General features: G+C 39.4%; 1 protein-coding gene across 2 annotated transcripts in view; it reads left to right on the plus strand.

Moving 5' to 3' along the window:
* NUCB2 (nucleobindin 2) overlaps nt 1-22,376 on the plus strand; it is a 41,190-nt gene that overhangs the window by 7,127 nt on the left and 11,687 nt on the right. For both annotated transcript variants that reach the window (XM_084895476.1, XM_084895477.1), the window contains exons 3-10: nt 3,380-3,523; nt 4,593-4,700; nt 10,795-10,921; nt 16,694-16,797; nt 19,748-19,933; nt 20,445-20,535; nt 21,105-21,163; nt 21,261-21,353. In XM_084895476.1, the coding sequence (XP_084751602.1) occupies nt 3,380-3,523; nt 4,593-4,700; nt 10,795-10,921; nt 16,694-16,797; nt 19,748-19,933; nt 20,445-20,535; nt 21,105-21,163; nt 21,261-21,353 (912 nt within the window). The remainder of the gene's footprint in view (nt 1-3,379; nt 3,524-4,592; nt 4,701-10,794; nt 10,922-16,693; nt 16,798-19,747; nt 19,934-20,444; nt 20,536-21,104; nt 21,164-21,260; nt 21,354-22,376) is intronic.

Here is a 22,376-nt window from a genome sequence, read left to right on the forward strand (position 1 = left end):
TGCTCCGGATCTGGCCGCTCCCAGCCTGGCAGCCGCTGCTCCTGGCCTGGCCGCACCAGACCCGGCTGCTCCGGGCCTGGCAGCTCCCAGCCTGGCAGCCGCTGCTCCGGGCCTGGCCGCACCAGACCCGGCTGCTCCGGGCCTGGCCGCTCCCAGCCTGGCAGCCGCTGCTCCGGGCCTGGCCGCACCAGACCCGGCTGCTCCGGGCCTGGCCGCTCCCAGCCTGGCAGCCGCTGCTCCGGGCCTGGCCGCACCAGACCCGGCTGCTCCGGGCCTGGCCGCTCCCAGCCTGGCAGCTGCTGCTCCGGATCTGGCCGCTCCCAGCCTGGCAGCCGCTGCTCCTGGCCTGGCCGCACCAGACCCGGCTGCTCCGGGCCTGGCCGCTCCCAGCCTGGCAGCCGCTGCTCCGGGCCTGGCCGCACCAGACCCGGCTGCTCCGGGCCTGGCCGCTCCCAGCCTGGCAGCCGCTGCTCCGGGCCTGGCCGCACCAGACCCGGCTGCTCCGGGCCTGGCCGCTCCCAGCCTGGCAGCTGCTGCTCCGGGCCTGGCCGCTCCCAGCCTGGCAGCCGCTGCTCCTGGCCTGGCCGCACCAGACCCGGCTGCTCCGGGCCTGGCCGCTCCCAGCCTGGCAGTTGCTGCTCCGGGCCTGGCCGCACCAGACCCGGATGCTCCGGGCCTGGCCGCTCCCAGCCTGGCAGCTGTTGCTCTGGGCCTGGCCGCTCCCAGCCTGGCAGCCGCTGCTCCGGGCCTGGCCACACCAGACCCAGCTGCTCCGGACCTGGCTGCTCCCAGCCTGGCAGCTGCTGCTCCGGGCCTGGCCGCTCCCAGCCTGGCAGCCGCTGCTCCAGGCCTGGCCACACCAGACCCAGCTGCTCCGGGCCTGGCCGCTCCCAGCCTGGCCGCCGCTGCTCCGGGCCTGGCCGCACCCGACCCGGCTGCTCCGAGCCTGGCCGCTCCCAGCCTGGATGCTCCGTGCTTGGCTACTGCTGTTCTGGGCCTAGCTGCTCCCAACCCGGCTGCTCTGGGCCGGGCTTCTTCGGGCCCAGCCACTCCGTGTCTGGGTGTTCCTGGACTGGCCACCCTGGGCTTGGCCGCCTCTGCCTCAGGCCTGGCTGCCACTGCCCCAGGTCTGGCTGCTCCAGTGCTGGCCGTTGATGCTCTTGTTCTGGCTGCTGCTGCTCTGGGGCCTGGCCACTGCTGCTCCAGGCCCAGCTGCCACTGCCTTGTGCCTGGCCACTCTAGGCCTGGTCGCCGCTGTTCCAACATTCTGTCCCTTTTTTCTCTTTTTTTTTTTCTTTTTTTAAAAAAAAAACAAAACGCATTTATGTTGCAATGTTGGCTGGTGCGTTGAGTTCTGACGTAGTCTTTGATTTTTCAAGATCTTCTTTGTATTCTTTCTTAAGTAATTTTACTATCATTTGCTCTCACTTGATTTCTTCACATTGAGAACTTCTTTGGTTTCTTCCTCCTTGTCCTGGGAGCTCAGCAGGTTGGCCTGTGGCACCCCTTTGTTCTCCGCGGGCTCCCGCGCTGCTCCAGTCTGTTGCCGGGGTCGGCGCCGCCCAGGAAGTAGCCCCCGTCCTTGGCTCCGTTGCCAGCGCTCAGCAGTCGAAGGCTCAGGGGCACCCCCCCCACTGGGGGCCCCGTCGCCCGGCTCCTTGCTGGCGCCCGGCTGGCCGGTGTCCGGCAGGGGCTCCTGCTCCTCGTGGCGTTCCTCCAGTCTGGAGCTTTCTTTCTTCCTCCCACTAGGGGAGTCCAGGATCAGAGTCAACAGACTGTCCTCTGCGCACAGTGTGCGCGACTCCGGGGGCTCGGCCTTTGGCCGCGCTCCCAGGACTCCACCTCACAGCTCCGTCTCCCCCTGCCCGAGCCTGGGTCCCCAGGGACTGGCCCAGACCTGGAGTTCGTGGCGGTCTGGAATGAGGCTCAGAGCTGCCGCCGGAGGCTTTGTTTCTTCCGGCTAGGGTAATCCAGCATCAGAGTCAACATTCAGTCCTCTGCGTGCCATGTGCGCGCGACTCCGGGGGCCCCGCATTTCGCCGTCCCCCGGGATTGTCTCCCCCTGCCGGAGCCTGGGTCCCCAGGGTCTGGCACATAACTTGGGGCTCAGCGCTGCCGGTTCGGGGGTTCAGCCCAGGCTGGGGGTTCTATTTCCTTCCTGCTAGGGAACGCCAGGCAGCACCCAGCCCTCTCCTCCTCTCCGGCTGCGACCTCTCCGCGCGCGCGTGCGTGCGAGCGCGCAGCATGTCTCCGTACCTTAGGCTTTTTTTCAGCTCCTCTGATTTTCCTTCTGGTTTTCTCCCTCCTTCCTATTGTAGAGTTTTCAGTCAGTCGACTACCTGTAGCTCTGGGCAATGTCCACTCTACATTTTAGTTGTATTCCCTTGAAATTGTTGTGAGCTGCTGCGGCTAGGTGTATACCCGAGCAGCCATCTTCTGGGCATCATTTTAATTCTTATAGTAGACCCTCTGGAGCTACTGATGTCCTCTGGAATGGAAGCTGAATAAGCAAAATTTGAATCATATCATGGGACCAGCAATAGTTGCTCCTTGTTTGTTTCAATCTTGCTAGATATTTTATTGACCTATTTATTTGAAAAATTATTGACCAGAAATAATTTTAGCAAATGACTACTGGCTATGGTAATTATTAATAAGGTTAAGGGAATATTTGTAGCTAGTTATTTGTTTCTTTTAATCAACTTGTGCCCATAGAACACCCTTTTCACAAAATTAAGTTGAAGCTCATTATTATATCCAAAAGTAATTTTGGCTCTCTAATATTTTAATTGAGGAAAAATGATTTTTTAATATATTTTGTTGATTTTTTACAGAGAGGAAGGAAGAGAGATAGAGAGCTAGAAACATCCATGAGAGAGAAACATCGACCAGCTGCCTCTTGCACACCCCCTACCAGGGATGTGCCCACAACCAACGTACATGCCCCTGACCGGAATCGAACCTGGGACATTTCAGTCCGCAGACCGACGCTCTACCATTGAGCCAAACCGGTTTCGGCTGATTTATTTTTTTTCTTATTCTCTCTTTTTAAAACATGAACCATTTATTTAAATTTTGAGTCCTTCATTGCCATCTTTATTTGAAGCTTTTATAATAAACCAATTGTTTTCTTATACTATACAATCTGTCAAAATTTTATTTCCTTGTCTTTTTAATTTTAGCTGAAAAGCATTTCTCTTTAGTGCTGTATTTTAAGCATTTTTATGTTATAATCTATTTTAACCCTTTTCCTAGAATTCTTTTGTTGTATTAAACTTCTTGAAATTTAATATATTATTAATGTGGCTTTGGGAATTCATGTATATACAGTTTGAAAACATCTTTTCAGGACCTTTCTATAATTATATCTTTATTTCAGATGAGGTGGAGTACCATCCTACAGCAATATTATTTTCTCTTGGTTACATGTCTACTTACTGTTCTTGAAGCTGTGCCTATAGACATAGACAAGACAAAAGTAAAAGGTGCTCAGCCTGTGGACAGTGCAAAGATAGAACCACCAGTAAGTCAAATAACAGATATAACCTTATGGAAAGAATTTTGACTAAAATATTGCTAATATTTATTAGTTATAAAATTGGACATTTAGAAACTATTTTTGAAGTAGCAGTAAAAAGAATATAGGACAAGCGTGTATTACTTAATGTTAGACAATGTTTTTTTTTTTAAATGCAGTTTATATATATGTATTTAAATATATTTTTATTGATTTCAGAGAAGAAGGGAGAAGGTGAGAGAGATAGAAACATCAATGATGAGAGGGAATCACTGATCAGACTGGGGATTGAGCCTGCAACCTGGGCATATAGCCTGACTGGGAATTGAACCATGACCTTCTGGCCCTAGGTCAATGCTCAACCACTGAGCCATGCTGGCTATATGTAGTTAGTATATTAATTAATGTATAGAAGAATTAATCACAATACATTTCTAATGTAGAGCTAACCAGCCAAAAAACCACTGTATTATATTCAAAGGAGAGATAGATGGCAGTGAGAGAAACAGGTACCAATGGGGTAAAACCAATTAATATTTTTTGAAGTCCTCATTGACTAAGCCAGTGTTTTTCAACCTTTTTTGGGCAAAGGCACACTTGTTTCATGAAAAAAATCACGAGGCACACCACCATTAGAAAATGTTAAAAAATTTAACTCTGTGCCTATATTGACTATATATAAAGTAATTCTCTTGAATAGGAATCAAATAAACACAAAGAAAGTATTTTATAATTACTTTATTATGAAATATTAAGTAAACAAAATAGTGAAAAATTATAAAATTCTTGTCTTGTCTTGTCTGCACACACTAGTGTGCTGCGGAACAGCGGTTGAAAAACGCTGGACTAAGCTATATAGGAAACCTGCATTTACGTACATTAAAACACAATTTTGGTGTGATCCCTGAAACATGGTTTCTGCAACAAAATATTTGAGATTTTTAACTTTGCCCAAACTATCAAATAGTTCAATGCTATTTTGCTAGCCTTCTTTGTTGTTGTTGTTAAATTGAAATATTTAGATGCAGGGAAGGAAAATCTTTCAGAAGCTTACTGTTTGTTTATTAATTTAAAGGATACTGGACTATATTATGATGAATATCTCAAGCAAGTGATTGATGTGCTGGAAACAGATAATCATTTCAGAGAAAAGCTCCAGAAAGCAGACATAGAGGAAATAAAGGTAAAAGTAATTAAATAATTATTTTAAAAATATTTGAACATTCCTGGCACTGATCTAAGTGCTGGGGATATAAAAAGGAGACTCGCTCCCAACCCTTAGAGAACCCTCAAGGGAGACTAACATCCAGAAGATTATTAAGATGAGTAGATAGTATATTTTGGATATACAGAGGATGGATTCATAATTTAGTAAGAAGCAATAGGGAAAGGCGGGAAGTCATTTTTTTTTGTGTGTGTGTGTGGAGATTATGTCAGTGCTTAATGATGTGACTAAGAAAAGGAAAGAGACTGGGAGGCATTCAAACAAGAGATATCAGGAAATTGGAAGTAGTAACCTAGGCTAAAGGGTGGAGGCCATGATTGGCTAAAAGATGAAGTTGGGCAGAATCTTGGGTTAGATGACAGAGGGCTTTGTGCATCATGTTAAAGGGCTTGGATCATGATGTGAGGACAAAAGAAAGCTAATCAAAGTATAAAATAGGATAAGTTCTGGTGTCTTAATCAGGTCCAGATTAATAGAAGAGGTAATGGGCCACATCTTATGTTAACAGGGGCTATTTAGCCCTAGCCAGTTTGATTCAATGGATAGTGTGTGAGCCTGCAGGCTGAAAGATCCTGGGTTGGATTCTGGTCAAGGGCATGTACTCCTCCCTGACTCAAGCCCTGGTAGGAGTTGGTGCAGAAGGTAACCAATCAATGTGTTTCTCTCACATTGATATTTCTGTCTTTCTCCTTTTCTTTCTCTCTCTCTAAAAAAATCAATGGAAAAATGTCTTCTGGTGAGGATTAAAAAAAAAAAAAATAGGGGAAATTTAACTATTTGCCTTTGTCTTAAGGATACTACTAGACATAATTATAGCCCCAGACATCTCCTTAGTTCTCATAATAAAGAAAGGGAGTTGTAAAAAACTTACCAAAGAGATTCTTTTAAAGCTCATACTTGAAGGGTGATGAATCAGTTTAGTTGGGTTTATCTTAGAGTCAGCTGTAAAAAAATGTCCAGTGATTTAATATTAAACTTTCAGTTATATCTCTCAAATGTTGTTTGTTTATGCTATTTTTGTTTATTTAAAAAAATTCTAAAAAAATACCTCATCCATTTCTAGAGTCAGAATTATAGAACTTTGTTAGAAAGAACCCTTCTGGGTCATTCTTATTTTATTCTCTGCATGAATTCATGCACTGGGCCTCTAGTAAATTATAAAGTATTCCTCCAATAATTCAAGTGCCCACTTGGCCCCATACATAGTTAGTATAATATTGTTAACTATATTTCCTATGCTTTATCTTATATCCCCATGCCTATTTTGTAACTATCAATTAGTACTTCTTAATCCCATCACCTTTTTCACCACCACTCCCAGCACTCCTCCCCTCTTGCATTCATCAGTCTGTTGTTTGTATCTATGTCCTTTTTATGCTTACTATCTCTTTGTTTAAGTTCTCACTGAGTTCATCTATTCTTTCCTTGAACTTTCTTATAACCATTGTTTTGCACTCTGTAACTGGTAGATTCCATTTTATTTAGCTCTTTTTTTCTAGGGATTTCTCATGTCCTTTTATTTGGGACATGTTTCTTTGTCTCCTCATTTGGGCAGCCTTTCTGTATTTGTTTCTGTGTATTTGGTAGATCTTCTATATTTCCCAGTCATGGTAGGTTGGCCTTTTGTAGAAGGTGTCCTGTGGGACTCAGCAGTGCAGATTCCCTGACTACGTGAGTTAGGTGCTCCAAGAATGTCTCTTGTGTGAGTTATGTGAACCCTCCTGTTGTAGTTGAGTCTTGATTGCTATTGGCCCATTTGAGGATGCATTGACCCTCGAGTTGGTGACTATGAGGATTGACCTGGCCATAGTTTATGAACTGCTGTGTGGAGGCTGATATCATGAAGTGTAATTCATCCAACCAGGGTCTGGTGCCTGCCAAGATCTCCCTTTGGGTGTGCTGCTTGAGGAATTGATTGATGTGGTCTTAAGCCAGCCACTGGGTGTGTTGGTTCTGGAGCTTCTGGTGCAGGTCAATGTCAGATGCTACCTTGACTGGCCCTAGGCTTACTTGTTTGGAGTTGCAGAGTAATCCACTGTTTGTGGCTGTCTCTGCTGGGCTGGGTGTGCATGGGAGGGGACAAGCTGCATACTAAGTCTTGCTTCCATCAGTACAGAGCCTGGGGGCAGGCCAGTCAAGTCCCTGGTTAACCTGAGATCTGCCTCCACCTACTGGTTACTTGTTAAGCTCACTCATTGACCATATGCAAGTGTGTGAGATAAGTTCTCAGTGAGTCACCAGGTAGGAGTGAGTGGTAGTCCCCAGGATGACACAGAATCAAACTCAGTGCCAATGCTGGGTCTGAGCCCATTCAGCAAAAGTCTGAGGGTACACCAAAGCTAGTTGCCACCTGCCTGGGGCCTTTGTGTCTTTGTGGTGGGGCGGGGTCTCAGGGCTTTGCTAGGGTAAGGCCATCAGACTCCATCAGGCTAAAACAGAACAAGATTTGGCTGTGTGGAGGGATGGCTTTGCACAGGAACAGTGGTGCTGGTCTGGTGTGCGAAAGAAAAATGGTCCTTTCCCTAGAACCACACAACTCAGTCTCTCCCTTTGTGTCTGCCACCCCCTGAGTCTCTCCAGATCTCCTCCACAGCCCTCTAAGAAAGTCTGCACCATGGGCCCAGGTTAGAGAATGGCAGATTGGCAGGGCTGGACTTGCAGGAGTTGGTAGGGAGGGGCTAGTGTCACTCCAGGCTGATGTCATGAGGAGGTAGGGTCAAGCCCAACCCCAGAAGATTGGTGCCATTCAGGTGCACAGGAAAAAAAGAAAAAAAAAAAAAAAAAAAAAAAAAAAAAGGCCTTTGCTTGACAGCAACACAACTCAGTCTCACTCTGTATGACTCTGGTACTCCTCGACTTTGCCCGAGCTTCCTCAAGAGCTCCTCAATAAATTCTGCACAAGGGGTCCAGGCTGGAGGGCATGACAGACCTCTCTACCAGAAAAGTGATCCTGGCAGGGCAGGGCCTCCAGGAGTCGACAAGTAGGGGCTATTGCCACTCCCAGGCTGATGCCTTTTGGAGGGGAAAGCTTGGCCTGGGAATGATGGCATCCGTGGATGGTGTGGGAGAGGGCCCTAGCACAGGGACATTTGCTTCTGTGTCTCCAGCCCTCTGCTCACAGCCATGCCATTCAATCTCTTCCAATATGACTTTGGTCCCCTCCAAAATGCTGATCCTCCACTAGAGCCCAGAGTGAATGCTGCGAGTGAGATTTTGTGCACTGGCTCTTTAAAGGATCAGTCTCTCTTCTCACCAGGGTGGGTGGAAGCCCCACTGATTGTCACAGCCAGATACTGTGTGGGCTCAAATTCTTGGATCTGGTGCTACAGGTTAGGGAGCCTGGTGTGGAGCTGAGGCCCCTTGCTCTTCCAGAGACTTCTTCAGCCGAGATATCCCTCTGGACTCTTTTTTGTATATATATATATATATATATATATATATATATATATATATATATATATATATATATATATATATATATATTGATTTCAGAGAGTAAGGGAGAGGGGGAGAGAGAGAAATATCAGTGATGAGAGAGAATCATTGACCAGCTGCCTCCTGTACACCTCCCTCTGGGGATTGAGCCCCCAACCCAGGCATGTGCCCTTGACCAGAATCAAACCCAGGGCCCTTCAGTCTGTAGGCTGATGCTCTATTCACTGACCCAAACAGGCTAGGGCATCCCTCTGAATTCTTACTCCCCGTTGCCCCCCACCCCCTTCCCGCGCGCCCCCCCCCCCACACACACACATGGGTGTGGAGCCAGCCCTTTTCATATCTCTGCTCTTCCTGCCAGTCTCCATGTGGATTCCTCTGTATATCCTTAGTTATAAGGCTTCTGTTCATAAAGGGAGGGCAAGAATAGAGAAAATAAAAACCTTGGGAATATTAAAAAAAAAAAAAGACTCTGTTTAGTTAGTCTTTAGATGGTTATTTAGTTAGTCTTTAGATGTTGCAACTTTAGTTGCAACTCTGACATTGATATGGTCTAGAGATGAGGTCAGTGTAACTTCCATCTACTTCATTGCCATCTTGCTCTGAACTCTGATTTCTTTCTTTCTTTCTTTCTTTCTTTCTTTCTTTCTTTCTTTCTTTCTTTCTTTCTTTCTTTCTTTTAGGGTTCATCTGAATACACATTTATTAGATAAATATTAGAGGTTATCACATCATTTAACTACATTCAGCTTTGCATCAATGACTTCTTAATTGTTAAATCTAGTGAACACTTTTTATTCCTCTTCTTCCTGAGCTCTTTTACTTTATCTCAATGGTTTTCAGATTTCAGGGCTGATTCAAAAACAGATTTAGAGCCACATTTCCAGACTTCCCGATTCAATAAGTCTAGGGTCTGTATTTCTGAAGTTCCCAGGTGGCGCAGAAGCTTCCACTTGGGACCCACACTTTGAGAACTGTTGTTTTATCTAGTAATAATCACCATTCTCTCCTTGAGATACACTGCTATTTTTGCTTCTATAAGAGTATATTTTCCTAGCTCTCCTTCCTCTGTGAACATTCTTGGTCTCCCTATGGGGTTTCTTTTGTTTACCGTCTTTAGCAGGCCCTATTGACTCAGTCCTAAAGGGTTTGCCTGATTGCCAGTTAGACTTGCAGTTTGTGATTGCAAGTGCACTTATAAATAAGAGAAAGTAAACCACTAGCTATTTTGTTTCTTAAATCTTGGAAAATGTATCTTATTACTAATCTATGAAAAAAGTAATCAAAGGCGTCAACCTACAAAACATGAATTTTGAAGGTATTTATATATAGGATGACAATAGCTGAAGTAGGCCAAATTACTTAAAAAAAAAAAAAACACCCTTTATTAAATATAATTCACATACCATCAAGTTTTCCCCTTTAAAGCTTAATATTCAGTGTTTTTTAGTATATCCACAAAGTCATGAAGTCATGTAATCATTACCACTAACTTTAGGACAATTTCATTTGCCCCCAAAAGAAACCCTGTATCCATTAAGCAATCTCTCCCCATTTCCTTCTCTCTTTAGCCCCTGGCAACCATTAATCTACTTTCTATCTCTATGGATTTGCCTATTCTGGACATTTCATATGAATGCAAGTATGTAATATATGGCCTTTTGTGTCTGGATACTATGACTTCGCATAATGAATGAAAACTTATGTTCTCAAGGTTCATCTCAAAGTATCAAGTATTAGTATATTGATTCCTTTTTATGGATGAGTAATATCCCATTGGATGGATATTCCATTTATGGTTGTCAGTTCACCAGTTGATGGACATTTGAGTTATTTCTACCTTTTTGGCTAGTATGAATAATGTTACTGTGAACATTCATGTACAAGTTTCTATGTAAACATACATTTCAATTCTTTAGGTATATGCCTAGAAATAAAATTGCTGGGTCATATGGTAACTCTGTTTAACTGATTTTTAGAGAGAGAGAGAGGAAGGGATGGAGAGAAAGAAACATCAGTTTGTTGTTCCACTTATTTATGCATTTATTGGTTGATTCTTGTATGTGTTGTGACTGGGAGTTAAACCCACACCTTGGTATATTGGGACGATGCTCTAAGTCTAACCAAATTATCTACTTGGCTGGGGCAAGAGAAAGTTATTTAGAAAGTTACAGAGGCAGAAGAAGTGAGGTGTAGAAGAAATGGGCTCAGAAAACAAATTACAGAAGCAAAAGGAGTTTAGGAGAAAGAGAGGCAAGGAAAATGCCCTGGGGAAGGGGGTGCAGGCATGTTTCTTGAGAGAGCTTCTGCGTTTAAATTTTTGAGGAACTGCCAATTCTTTTCCCCAAATGGCTGCACTATTTTATAACACAGGTGACTTTTTGAGTTTCTCCTTTGTGTTTTAATTATGCCTTTATAAGTTTTATGCTTTTAGATATCTTGATTTTAGACTTACAAACTGAATATTTTCTGAAAGAAAATGCTTTCGTAATATCAGACTTACTGAAATTAGTCAAAAGTTCCTATCTCTACTTTATTATAATCCTATTTTTAATATATGGCATCTGTTCTAAAATACAGTGTAATGGATAAAACTAACTTATTATTTTGTCAACAGAGTGGGAGACTAAGCAAAGAGCTTGATTTAGTAAGTCACCATGTGAGGACAAAACTTGATGAACTGAAAAGACAAGAAGTAGGAAGGTTAAGAATGCTAATTAAAGCTAAACTGGATTCCTTTCAAGGTAAGTGCTACATAAAAGGTAGAAAAATTTCAAAATCTGGTTGTTGAGGTCAAATTATATTAATTGGCATATGTCATGTTTTCTAGTCAAAATTTAACGTTAGATTAATTTAACCTTTCTTAATTTTCAAAATTTAATTATTTGAAGAGTTAATACATTCACATCATTAAAAAATCAAAATGACTGGCTTAAAATAATTATATCAATAAAAAGGAAAAAGGAAAAGTAGTAAATTAAGCCACTGATTTAAATGAGGAAAAATAACATCCAAGTAAACCAAAAGAAAAGAGAAAATCTAATTGGAACAATTTTCATAAATAAAATAGAAAAATTGTCAGAGAACTAGCTCCCCCAAAACACCAGCCTGGATGGTGTCAAAGGGAATATTAAACCATTAAAGGGCAGACTGTGAATGCTATTTAAACTGTTCTAGAACATAGAAAAAGAAGGAAAGTGTCCACATTCCTATTATGTATGATGTAAAAACCAAAATTATTGTTGTCAAAAGGATTCTAGCCCTACGTGGTTTGGCCCAGTGAATAGAGCATCGCCTGCGGACTGAAGGGTCCCAGGTTTGATTCTGGTCAAGGGCATATGCCTGGGTTACAGGGTCAATCCCCAGTAGGGGGCTTGCAGGAAGCAGCCAATCAATGATTCTCTCTCATCAGTGATGTTTCTATCTCTTTCCCTCTCCCTTCCTCTCTGGAATAAATAATAAATATATTTTTAAAAAATCCAGTAAGGACAAACAAACAAACAAACAAACGATTTGTCAAATGCCGTTTCTGTATATATGTTAAATGCAACATAGACATTTGATAAAATTTAACATCTCTTCTTAATTTGATAGTAATCAATAGCTACTTTTGTAATATGATCAGATATGTTCAACTCAACTACATCATAGTTAATGGAGAAACACAAGTATGTATCATAACTAAAATCAGGAACAAGACAATTGATGCTCACTCTTACCACTATTAAATAAAATTTTATTGGAGGTTCTAGTCAAAACAATTACAAAACTGAAAAATAATTGAGGTGAATTAATTGGAAAAGAGGTGATAAAACCATCTCTATTTACAGATGACGTGTTTGGAAAACCCAAAGTAATTTGCTGAAAACTTACTATATACAACAGGAAAACTCAGCAAGGTAAACTTATTATACAGAAATCAGTATATTTCACATGTACAAACAATAGCCAGTTAGAAGATATAATGGAAGAAAAGACTCCATTTACAATACCAGCAAAGATAAAATACCCAGAATAATCTAATTAAGAAATGTACAAGATGCACAGATAAAAAAAAATGTAAAATACTCCTGAAAAACACAAAAATAGATTAGGAAAAAAATCAGAAGACATACATCTTTTTGATGCAAAAACTCAACCTGATAAACATGTCAATTCTCCCTAGGTTAATTTATAAATTTAACATGATCCAAATAAAAATATGTACTTTTCCCCCTGGTACTAGTCAAGTTAATTTAAAAGTTCATATGAAAAAGGAAACAAGCAAGGAAAGCCACATACCTCTGAAAAAGAAGAATGAAGAAGGACCAGATATATTAGATGTTAAAATATATCACTGTACCTCAGTCATTAGAACTGTATGTTGGCTTTTTTGTTGTTTGTTTGTTTGTTAATCCTCATCTGAGGATATTTTTCTATTGATTTTTAAGGAGAATGGAAGAGAGAGGGAAAGATCGATGTGAGAGAAACACATTGATTGGTTGCCTCCTGCACAAGCACTGACCAAAAATGGGCCAGGGAGAATCCTGCAACCCAAGTAAATGCCCTTGACCAGAATCGAACTTGGGACCCTTTGGTCCACAGGCCAACACTCTATCCACTGAACCAAACTAGCTTAAAACTGTATATTTCTGACATGTAAGTAGAAAGACCAGTGGAATCAGTCTAGAAATTTCAGAAGTAAAATTAAATACACACAGAACTTAGTTTGAACTAAAGGTGATATCTAATTTTTAGTGGGAGAAAGCTAGATTTAAAAAAAAAAAAAGTGTCAGGACAATTGGGTATCCATTTGGAAAACGTTATAGTTAGTTCTGTATCTTGTATATAAGTTAAAATAAATCAAAGATTTAAGTGTAGAAAATAAAATAATAAAAGCATTAAGTGACAACATAGGTGGATTCCTTTATTATTTTAGAATAGCCTTTCTAATAATGAATGAAAATCAAGGGGCCAGATTTAGCAGGTGGGAGACCCTTCAAACTAGCTCCTGTGTCCTTGAGACTTGCCCCCATAGATTGGTCATTTGGGTGATGCATTGTCATTAATAGAATCTGAACATTTACTCTTTGTGGAATAATAGTTTTTAATCTTCACATAGCATAAGAACTACCTGGGGAGCTAGTTAAAAGTGCAAATAACTGGATCTCAACCCCAGATATTCAGATTCTGGGTATGAGTAATCTGCATTTTAAAATGCTCCTCTGGTCAATGGATAATATTGGAGAAATGCTCATGTAGAGCATTAAACTCCCTGCTGGTGAATAGACTTAGAAAACATGTACCAAATGCTCATTATCCTGAAATTAAGGATATCAATGAGAGGTAAATGGAGCTTATACTATACGCTTTCAGGTCACCAGGCACACAAGGTAATTTCATCCTTGAAACCAGCCTAAGGTGTTTTGAGATTTCTTTCTCCTTTGACGATCTCTATTTCCTTAAATCTTGGCAATACTTTCTTTATTTCAAGATAGAGACTGAATTCTGTTTTCTAAAGAAAACAATATAATAAGCTTAGAAAACTTAGGAATATTTTGTCATTGATTCAGAATTTATTAATTGAAATTTCTGATAATCTGAAGAAGGATTTCAAGGATCTTAATTTTTGGGGCAGGTATAATTTTTAAAGTAGGTAATATATTCACACTAGAGGCTCAGTGCACAAAATTCGTGCATGGGGGTTGTCCCTCAGCCCAGCCTGCACCCCCTCCAATCTGGGACCCCTTGAGGGATATCCAACTGCCCGATGGGATCGGGCCTAAACGGACAGTCAGACACCCCTCTCACAATTCAGGACTACTGGCTCCCAACTGCTCACCTGCCTGCCTTCCTGATTGCTCCTAACCGCTTCTGCCTGCTAGCCTGATAACCTCCTAACCAGTCCCATGCCAGCCTGATTGATGTCTATCTGCTCCCCTGCCAGCCCATTTGCCCCCAACTTCCTTCCTCTGCCAACCTGGTCACCCCTAACTGCCCTCTCCTGCAGGATTGATTGCCTTCAACTGCCCTCCCTTGCAGGCCTGGTGCCTCCCAACTGCCCTTCCCTACTTGCCTGATCACCCACAACTGCCCTCCCTTGCAGGCCTGGTCCCTTCCAACTATTCTCCCCTGCTAGTCATCTTGTGTCTACATAGGGGCAGGATCTTTGACCACATGGGGGAAGCCATATTGTGTGTTGGAGTGATGGTAAATCTGCATATTACTCTTTTATTAGATAGGATAGAGGCCTGGTGCATGGGTGCAGGCCAGCTGGTTTGCCCTGAAGGGTGTCCTGGATCAGGTTTGGGGTTTCCTTGGGGCATGGAACAGCCTGAATGAGGGGCCTGTGGTGGTTTGCAGGCAGCCACGCGTCCCAGTGACCCAAGCAGAGGCCCTGGAATCTGGGATATATTTCCTTTCTACAATTGAAACTTTGTAGCCTGGAGCGGAGCCAAGCCTGCTGCTTACCCCGTGGTGGCAGCCATTTCTGTTTGGATTTGTTTACCTTCTATAATTGAAACTTTGTAGCCTTGAGTGGAGGCTTAGGCGGGCAGGGCAGGTGGAAAGCTTGGCTTCCTCCATTGCTAGGGAAACGCCTCCCTCCTGCTTTCTGTGGCCGTAGCCATCTTGGTTGGGTTTATTTGCATACTCGCTCTGATTGGCTTGTGGAGCAAAGTGATGGTTAATCTGCATATTACTCTTTTATTAGGTAGGATGGTTTAAACCCAGAGTAAGAAGGTATAGCAAAAAGAGTAAGAAGGTATAGCAAAAAGCTCCCTGATATTTTTGTAACCTGTCAGTTCTCATTTCCCCTAACACAACCCTTCCCAAGTTTCTTTATTCTTATATAAGCAAATGTAAAAAAAAAAAAGTTCTTATTTTTTCTCTCTTTGTATATATAAGCTAGCATACAATACACATTTTTTTTTTTTTGCCTTGTGTTTTTCCTTTAACAGTATATTTTGGAAATCTTTCTGTATTAATGCATAGAGACATTCATTTTTTAAAAACAGCTGCATAGATTTCCATTACATGGAGAAATCATTATTTAGTCAGGCTCCTGTTGATAGACATTTTTTTTTCTAGTGAACACTCTACATATATCACTATGTATCTGTGTAAGATTACTTATAGGATAAGTTCTCCACAGTGAAATTATTAAACCAAAAGACATTTGTATTTGTAATTTGGATAGATATTGCCTCCTCCACAAAGGCTATATTAATACACATTCCCACCAGCAATAATTTCTTACAGCCTTGCTAACAGTATGCATCTTCAAACTTTAGTTTTGCCATTCTGTTACATAGTATTGTAGTGAAGTTTTAATATGTATTTCTCTTATTTTGAGTGAGGTTAAATATCTTTTCATATATTTTACTGGTCATATTCTTTAGGACTAAATTTTGTAACACATCTTTTCTTTATAAGTAAAACTTTTAGAACGTGCCATACTAATAATTCAGTAAAAGCTTGGTTGAACTAAATTTAGCAGTTTCTTCTTTTCTTGCATGACATAATGTCTCAGGGTTATCTTATATTTACCCTGCGCAGCCCAGGAATCAGGCATTTTTGTGAGCATTTGTTTTTTTTAGTGTGAAATTATATTACAATCTAAGGGCTGACACTAGATGTGCTCATTGCTTCTGGAATATATATTCTTCTTGGCACTTTTATCAGATAGATATAGGAAATACATGCATGTCTATACACACGTACATATATGCACATTTCTATATATGTATGTATTCACACATGTATCTCTATACATATTTTAGAAATTATAAGTTCACAATGATAGTACTAATTCCCATGCATTTCCACAGGTTTCTTGTTTTCCATCACTCCATATTTGTATATTCCTATTTCCTAAGTGGAAACCCTGACTTCTATTTTGTTCAATTCTGTAATACAATACAGCCCAGAGTCACTTCACCCATTCAACTACAATATGCTACTATAGCTTACTTTAAAAAAATTGTTTACAAAGAAAGACAATTGATGTTTCTTTAAAAATATCAGTCATTATTCAAATTAATTTACCCGAATTAGACTTTATCTAAAAGAGTCATTGGAGAAGCATAAAATGAATCTTTCATATAAATTTTAGAGTAGTTCTTTTTAGAATTTATTCTTATATATCGCTTCTCGGCCTTTTGGCTAAGATCAAGTGTAGAATTTCTTCTTATACTTTGATGAGGGCAGTGTATTAGAACTTATCTAATGAAAAGTAGGAAATTTCATAGTTTTATGGTAATAAAGTTTTTGTTATTGATTATACTGATGTCAACTAGTCTTTCTAGGAATAACACTAAAATGTACACATTAAATGTGTTCCAAGGACATTATCTTTGCCCAGAATAACAAATTATGCAATATTTTAAAAGTATATGAACCCTTAATCTAAAACTTTGAATTTCTTTAAAAAAATCCACCAGGAATAAATATGAATGCTTATTCTTATATATTACTTATATTAATGCTTTTAGCTTCTAGTAATTTATCACTTATAGTTTTCTCATCTTTTTTTCCAGATACAGGCATAGACTACCATGCTCTTCTAAAACAATTTGATCACCTAAACCACATGAATCCTGACAAGTTTGAATCTACAGATTTAGATATGCTAATCAAAGCAGTAAGAATAATTCTAAAAAATAATGTCTTTATTGTGCCTTTGAGGTTTTGTAAGTAAATGTATAAAATGGTTTCAATGAAGTGATAATATAACTTTTATATATTACTCTCTAGAATATCTTTAAAGGGAAATGGCTTAACCTTTATTAGTATCTATATACAAAAAAGCCTAAGTGGCCATTATGACTGGTTGACCAAATGACCTGTTGACTGGTTGCTATGATGTGCACTGACCACCAGGGGCCAGACACTAATTGAAGGAGCTGCCCCTTGGTAGTCAGTGTGCTCCCATAGCCATCCTCCCATGGTTCCTTCCCTGGGCTGGCCAGCTCTGATCACAGGTGAGGCTGAGGAACCCCACCTGTGCATGAATTCATGCTCCAGGCCTCTAGGAGATAATAATTTGTACATATAGGTCTGTAATCCCTTACCAACAATTTCAGAATCTAAAAAAACAAAAACAAAACACATGTAAAAACTGAAACATGACTTGAGTTATAGACTCGCTATTTATATTTTTTATTTAGTATACTTAGTTTGAGTACATATAGATTTTGCTAAAGGAGTACTATTCTGTTTGATTATAGACTCTGAATGGATGTTCCAGAATGTGGCATATGTGCCATATTCCTTTTCTAAAAAAATCTAGAAAATACTTAAATTTTTTCTTCCAATTATTGAGATACAATTGAAATATAACACTTTTTAAGTATACAGTATAATGACTTGACATTATAAAATGATTACCAAAATAAGTTTAGTTAACATCCATCACCTCATATCATTGTAAAAAAAATTTTTTTTTCATGTATTGAGAGCTTTTAGGACTTACTCTCTTAACACCTTTCAAATATACCATACACCACTGTTAACTATAGTTATCATATTGTACATTATGTTCCAGGACTTATTCATCTTATAACTAGAAGTTTGTACCCATTGACCACCTTCACCCCATCCTCCTACCCCTCTGTCTCTGGTAACCATAAATCTGATTTCTTTTTCTATCCAATTAGTTTAAGATTCCACATATAAGTGAGATCATACAGTATTTGTTTTTGTCTGGCTTATTTCAGTTATCATAAGGCCCTCAAGGTCCATCCATGTTGTCACAGATGGTAGGATTTCCTTCTTTTCTATGGCCAAAATGATAATTAGACTGCTTCCATCTCTTGGTTATTGTAAATAATGCTGCAGTGAACGTAACGGTGCAGATATCTGTTTGCCATAGTGATTTTGTTTCCTTTGGATATACACCCAGAAGTGGAACTGTTGTATTATATGGTAGTTTTATTTTTAATTCTTTTGGGAACCTCCTTACTGTTTTCCATAGTGACTACATTAATTCACAATCCTACCAACGGCATGAGGGTTCCCTTTTCTCCACATCCTTGCTAGCATTTATCTCTTGTCTTTTTTATGATAGCCATTCTGAAAGATATGAGGTACTATCTCATTGTGGTTTTGATTTGCATTTCCCTGATGATTAGTGATGTTGAATACCTTTTAGTGTACTGTTGGCCATTCGAATATCTTCTTTGGAAAATGTCTATTCATGTCCTTTGCCTATTTTAAAATTGGATTATTTGTGTGGTTTTTGCCATTGAGTTTAAGAATTCTTTATGTATTTTTAAAAAAATATATTTTATTGATTTTTGTACAGAGAGGAAGGGAGAGAGATAGAGAGTCAGAAACATCGATGAGAGAGAGTCATCGATCAGCCGCCTCTTGCACACCCCCCACCGGGGATATGCCCGCAACCAAGGTACATGCCCTTGACCGGAATCGAACCCGGGACCTTTCAGTCCCCAAGCTGATGCTCTATCCATTGAGCCAAACCGGTTTCGGCTCTTTATGTATTTTGTATATTAACCCCTTGTCAGATACATGATTTGTAAATATCTTCTCCTATTCCATATGTTGTCTTTTCATTTTGTTGACTGTTCCCTTTGCTGTGCATAAGCTTTCTAGTTTGATGTCATCCCACTTGTTTTTTATTTTGTTGCTTGTGCTTTAAGTGTCATATTTAAAAAAAATCATTACCAAGAACTATGTCAAGAAGCCTTTCCCTGTTTTCTTCTAGGAATTTTATAATTTCAGGTCTTACATTTAAGTCTGGAATCCACTTAGAATTAATTTTTGTGAGTGTTGTAAAGGTTTTAGTTTCATGCTCTTGCATGTGAATATCCAATTTTCCCAGCACAGTTTATTGAAGAGACAATCATTTTTCCATTGAGTATTCTTTTTTTTTTTTTTTAAATATATTTTATTGATTTTTTACAGAGAGGAAGGAAGAGAGATAGAGAGATAGAAACATCAATGAGAGAGAAACATCGACCAGCTGCCTCCTGCACACCCCCAACTGGGGATGTGCCCGCAACCAATGTACATGCCTTTGACAGGAATCAAACCTGGGACCTTTCAGTCTGCAGACCGACGCTCTACCACTGAGCCAAACCGGTTTCGGCCCATTGAGTATTCTTGGCTTCCTTGTCAAATATTAGTTGATAGAATATTCTGGAACTCATCTGGGCTCAGGGATTTTAGATAAGAATTTGCTTTCCTCTCATATTGTACTGTACCAAGTTACAAACTAAATGTTCTTGCCTGGATGTTATGAGATTGAGTTAAGTGTTTAGAAACTAATCTAGTTTTCTACTGTACAGATTTGATATAGTCCTTTTTTTTCCTTCTTTTAAAAATCAATTTATATATTACTAATGATGAACTTATTAAACTTTCAGTTTCTTTGAATGCCTGCATTTCTGGTAAAAAATAAATAAATAAATAAATAAACTGAAATAAAATGGTAGAATTTAGAAAGAGGAGTTCTGTATTATTATTATTTTTTTTGGCCCTTATATACTATCTTCTATTAGAAAATATGCTATATGCAAGAATGACTTTATATTTTTTCAAACACATCTTTTTATTTAAATATTACATTATAGGCTACAAATGATCTGGAAAACTATGATAAGACTCGACATGAAGAATTTAAAAAGTATGAAATGATGAAGGAACATGAAAGGAGAGAATATTTAAAAACACTGAATGAAGAAAAGAGAAAAGAAGAAGAATCTAAATTTGAAGAAATGAAGAAAAAGCATGAAAATCATCCCAAAGTTAATCATCCAGTAAGGATTATGACTTTATGAAACCATAATTAGATGAAGATACTTCCTTGAATCAGATAGTAGATTTTTATTGGTACTTAGATATTAATTCTTAATTCTGCAAAGTTCTTTATATTTATATTTTAATTTGCATATATACTCATAGATTAGATTTTGCTTTTAGTGTTTTTAAAAAAGTTTATTGAGCCAAAACTGGTTTGGCTCAGTGGATAGAGCGTCGGCCTGTGGAATGAAAAGTCCCAGGGTCGATTCTGGTCAAGAGCATGTGTTTTGGTTGTGGGCACATCCCCAGTAGGAGGTGTGCAGGAGGCAGCTGATCGATGTTTCTAGCTCTCTATCCCTCTCCCTTCCTCTCTGTAAAAAAAAATCAATAAAATATATATATATTATTGAGGTTACATTGGTCAAAATGAACATATAAGTTTCAGGTGTGGGCTTCTATGTTACAAAATCTGTATATTGTACCATGTGCTCACCATCCAAATGTGTTTTTTTTTTAATTGATTCACAGGGAAGCAAAGATCAACTAAAAGAGGTATGGGAAGAGGCTGATGGATTGGATCCTAATGACTTTGACCCCAAGACATTTTTCAAATTGCATGGTAACATATTTGATACAAATAATATTTATGACTGCTGTTTGAAAAATTATAGTTGCTTTATTCTTACTATTTCTGCCAAGGTCTACTATTGAGTCCTATTGAGAGTAAATGTTTCGGGTGTTGCTCTAGTGTAAGAAAATAGTCTTTATTGCTGATACTTATTGATAGTATAAAGTATTTTAAGCCAGTAGCTGTGTCTTTAAATCTGCTTTTACTGGTAAATCGTTATATGATTTATTACAAGATTCTCTGTAAAATGAAGGTATTTCTGTGATTAGGTAGATTATATCTAACAAGTTCTATGTGATCATATTAAAATTTACTTTTACTCATAGCACATTGCTTTATATTTTTGGAAAAATTGATATATTTCCCTAAAAACTATGATGAATTATAAATTGATTTTTTTTTATCAGTTGGACACATCTGAGGCTTCATAAAAAAGAAATATTTTTCTGTATCATATTGGTACTTCATGTCAGTACTGCTTTTGCAAACCATTTGTAAATAGTTGTATTTCAATTATTTTCTAAGGTATTAAAATCAATTTTTTGCATTGGGAACTTTAGATGTCAATAATGATGGCTTCCTTGATGAACAAGAATTAGAAGCCCTATTTACTAAAGAGGTAAATTAGTTCATTAAGTATTTGGTTATTTTTCTCTCTTTTTTCCCCTTTTATTATCTTTCTTCCTTTTATGTTGGTTTAAAATTTTTCTTTTTAGTTGGAGAAAGTATATGACCCCAAAAATGAAGAGGATGATATGGTAGAAATGGAGGAAGAAAGGCTTAGAATGAGGGAACATGTAATGAATGAGGTATGTTTTAAAAGTTTAAGATATCTTACAGTACTTCTATGAATTATTCAAGTTGCTGCAATAAATCTCACCACAAAATGGAAGACAAATACACAGACTAGATATTTAATTGGACTTTGCATTTTTGATCCTGAATATTCAGTATTCCCTTACTGTGAATAAAATTATTTTGTAACTCTTTTAAAATATTTAAAAGATTAAGATGCCACTGCATATCAGCTATTAAAACATCTTTTTGGAAGTAAAAGAATAATGTAGTCTAATATTTGATATTTTAAATGGCTATTTTAGTTTTTGCTAAGAAAATGTGGTTGATAACAACACATATTCATTTCTTGTTCACATTACTAAGCTGAAAACTCTAATGGAGACTTCATAGGCAGGGTATCTAAAGCCCATTGTTTTGCTTCAGTAATGATTTTCACCTGATATTGATGAACTGGGATTTCTGTTGACTGCTGGCATCCCAGGTATCAAATAAATTCCTTTGGTTATTGCTTTTGTAACTGAATTTGCTATACTTTACAAGAGCCATTGGAAGATTTGGAGGTTTCGTTTTAATTTATTAGGTTGTTTGTTTTTAAGAATAATTAATGAGCCGAAACCGGTTTGGCTCAATGGATAGCGCGTCAGCTTGGGGACTGAAGGGACCCGGGTTCGATTCCAGTCAAGGGCATGTACCTTGGTTGCAGGCACATCCCCAGTAGGGGGTGTGCAAGAGGCAGCTAATTCATGATTCTCTCTCATTGATGTTTCTAGCTCTCTATCTCTCTCCCTTCCTCTCTGTACAAAATCAATAAAATATATTTAAAAAAAAGAAAAAAGAAACATGTATTAAAAAAAAGAATAATTGTTGAGAGCATTTTAACTTCACTCCATTACTCTTGGCTAAGCAATTCTCTTACGGGAAAGGTTATTTTTCTTGCCTAAATACTTGGCTTCAGGAGGGATTATACATAGTGTGGTGGCCTAACCAGTTAGAGCAACTTAAACTCTTAAACTGGGTGATTTTGGGGGTATCAG

The sequence above is a fragment of the Pipistrellus hanaki genome, assembly GCF_964339955.1.
Source record: "Pipistrellus hanaki genome assembly, chromosome: 9".
Lineage (NCBI taxonomy): Eukaryota > Metazoa > Chordata > Mammalia > Chiroptera > Vespertilionidae > Pipistrellus > Pipistrellus hanaki.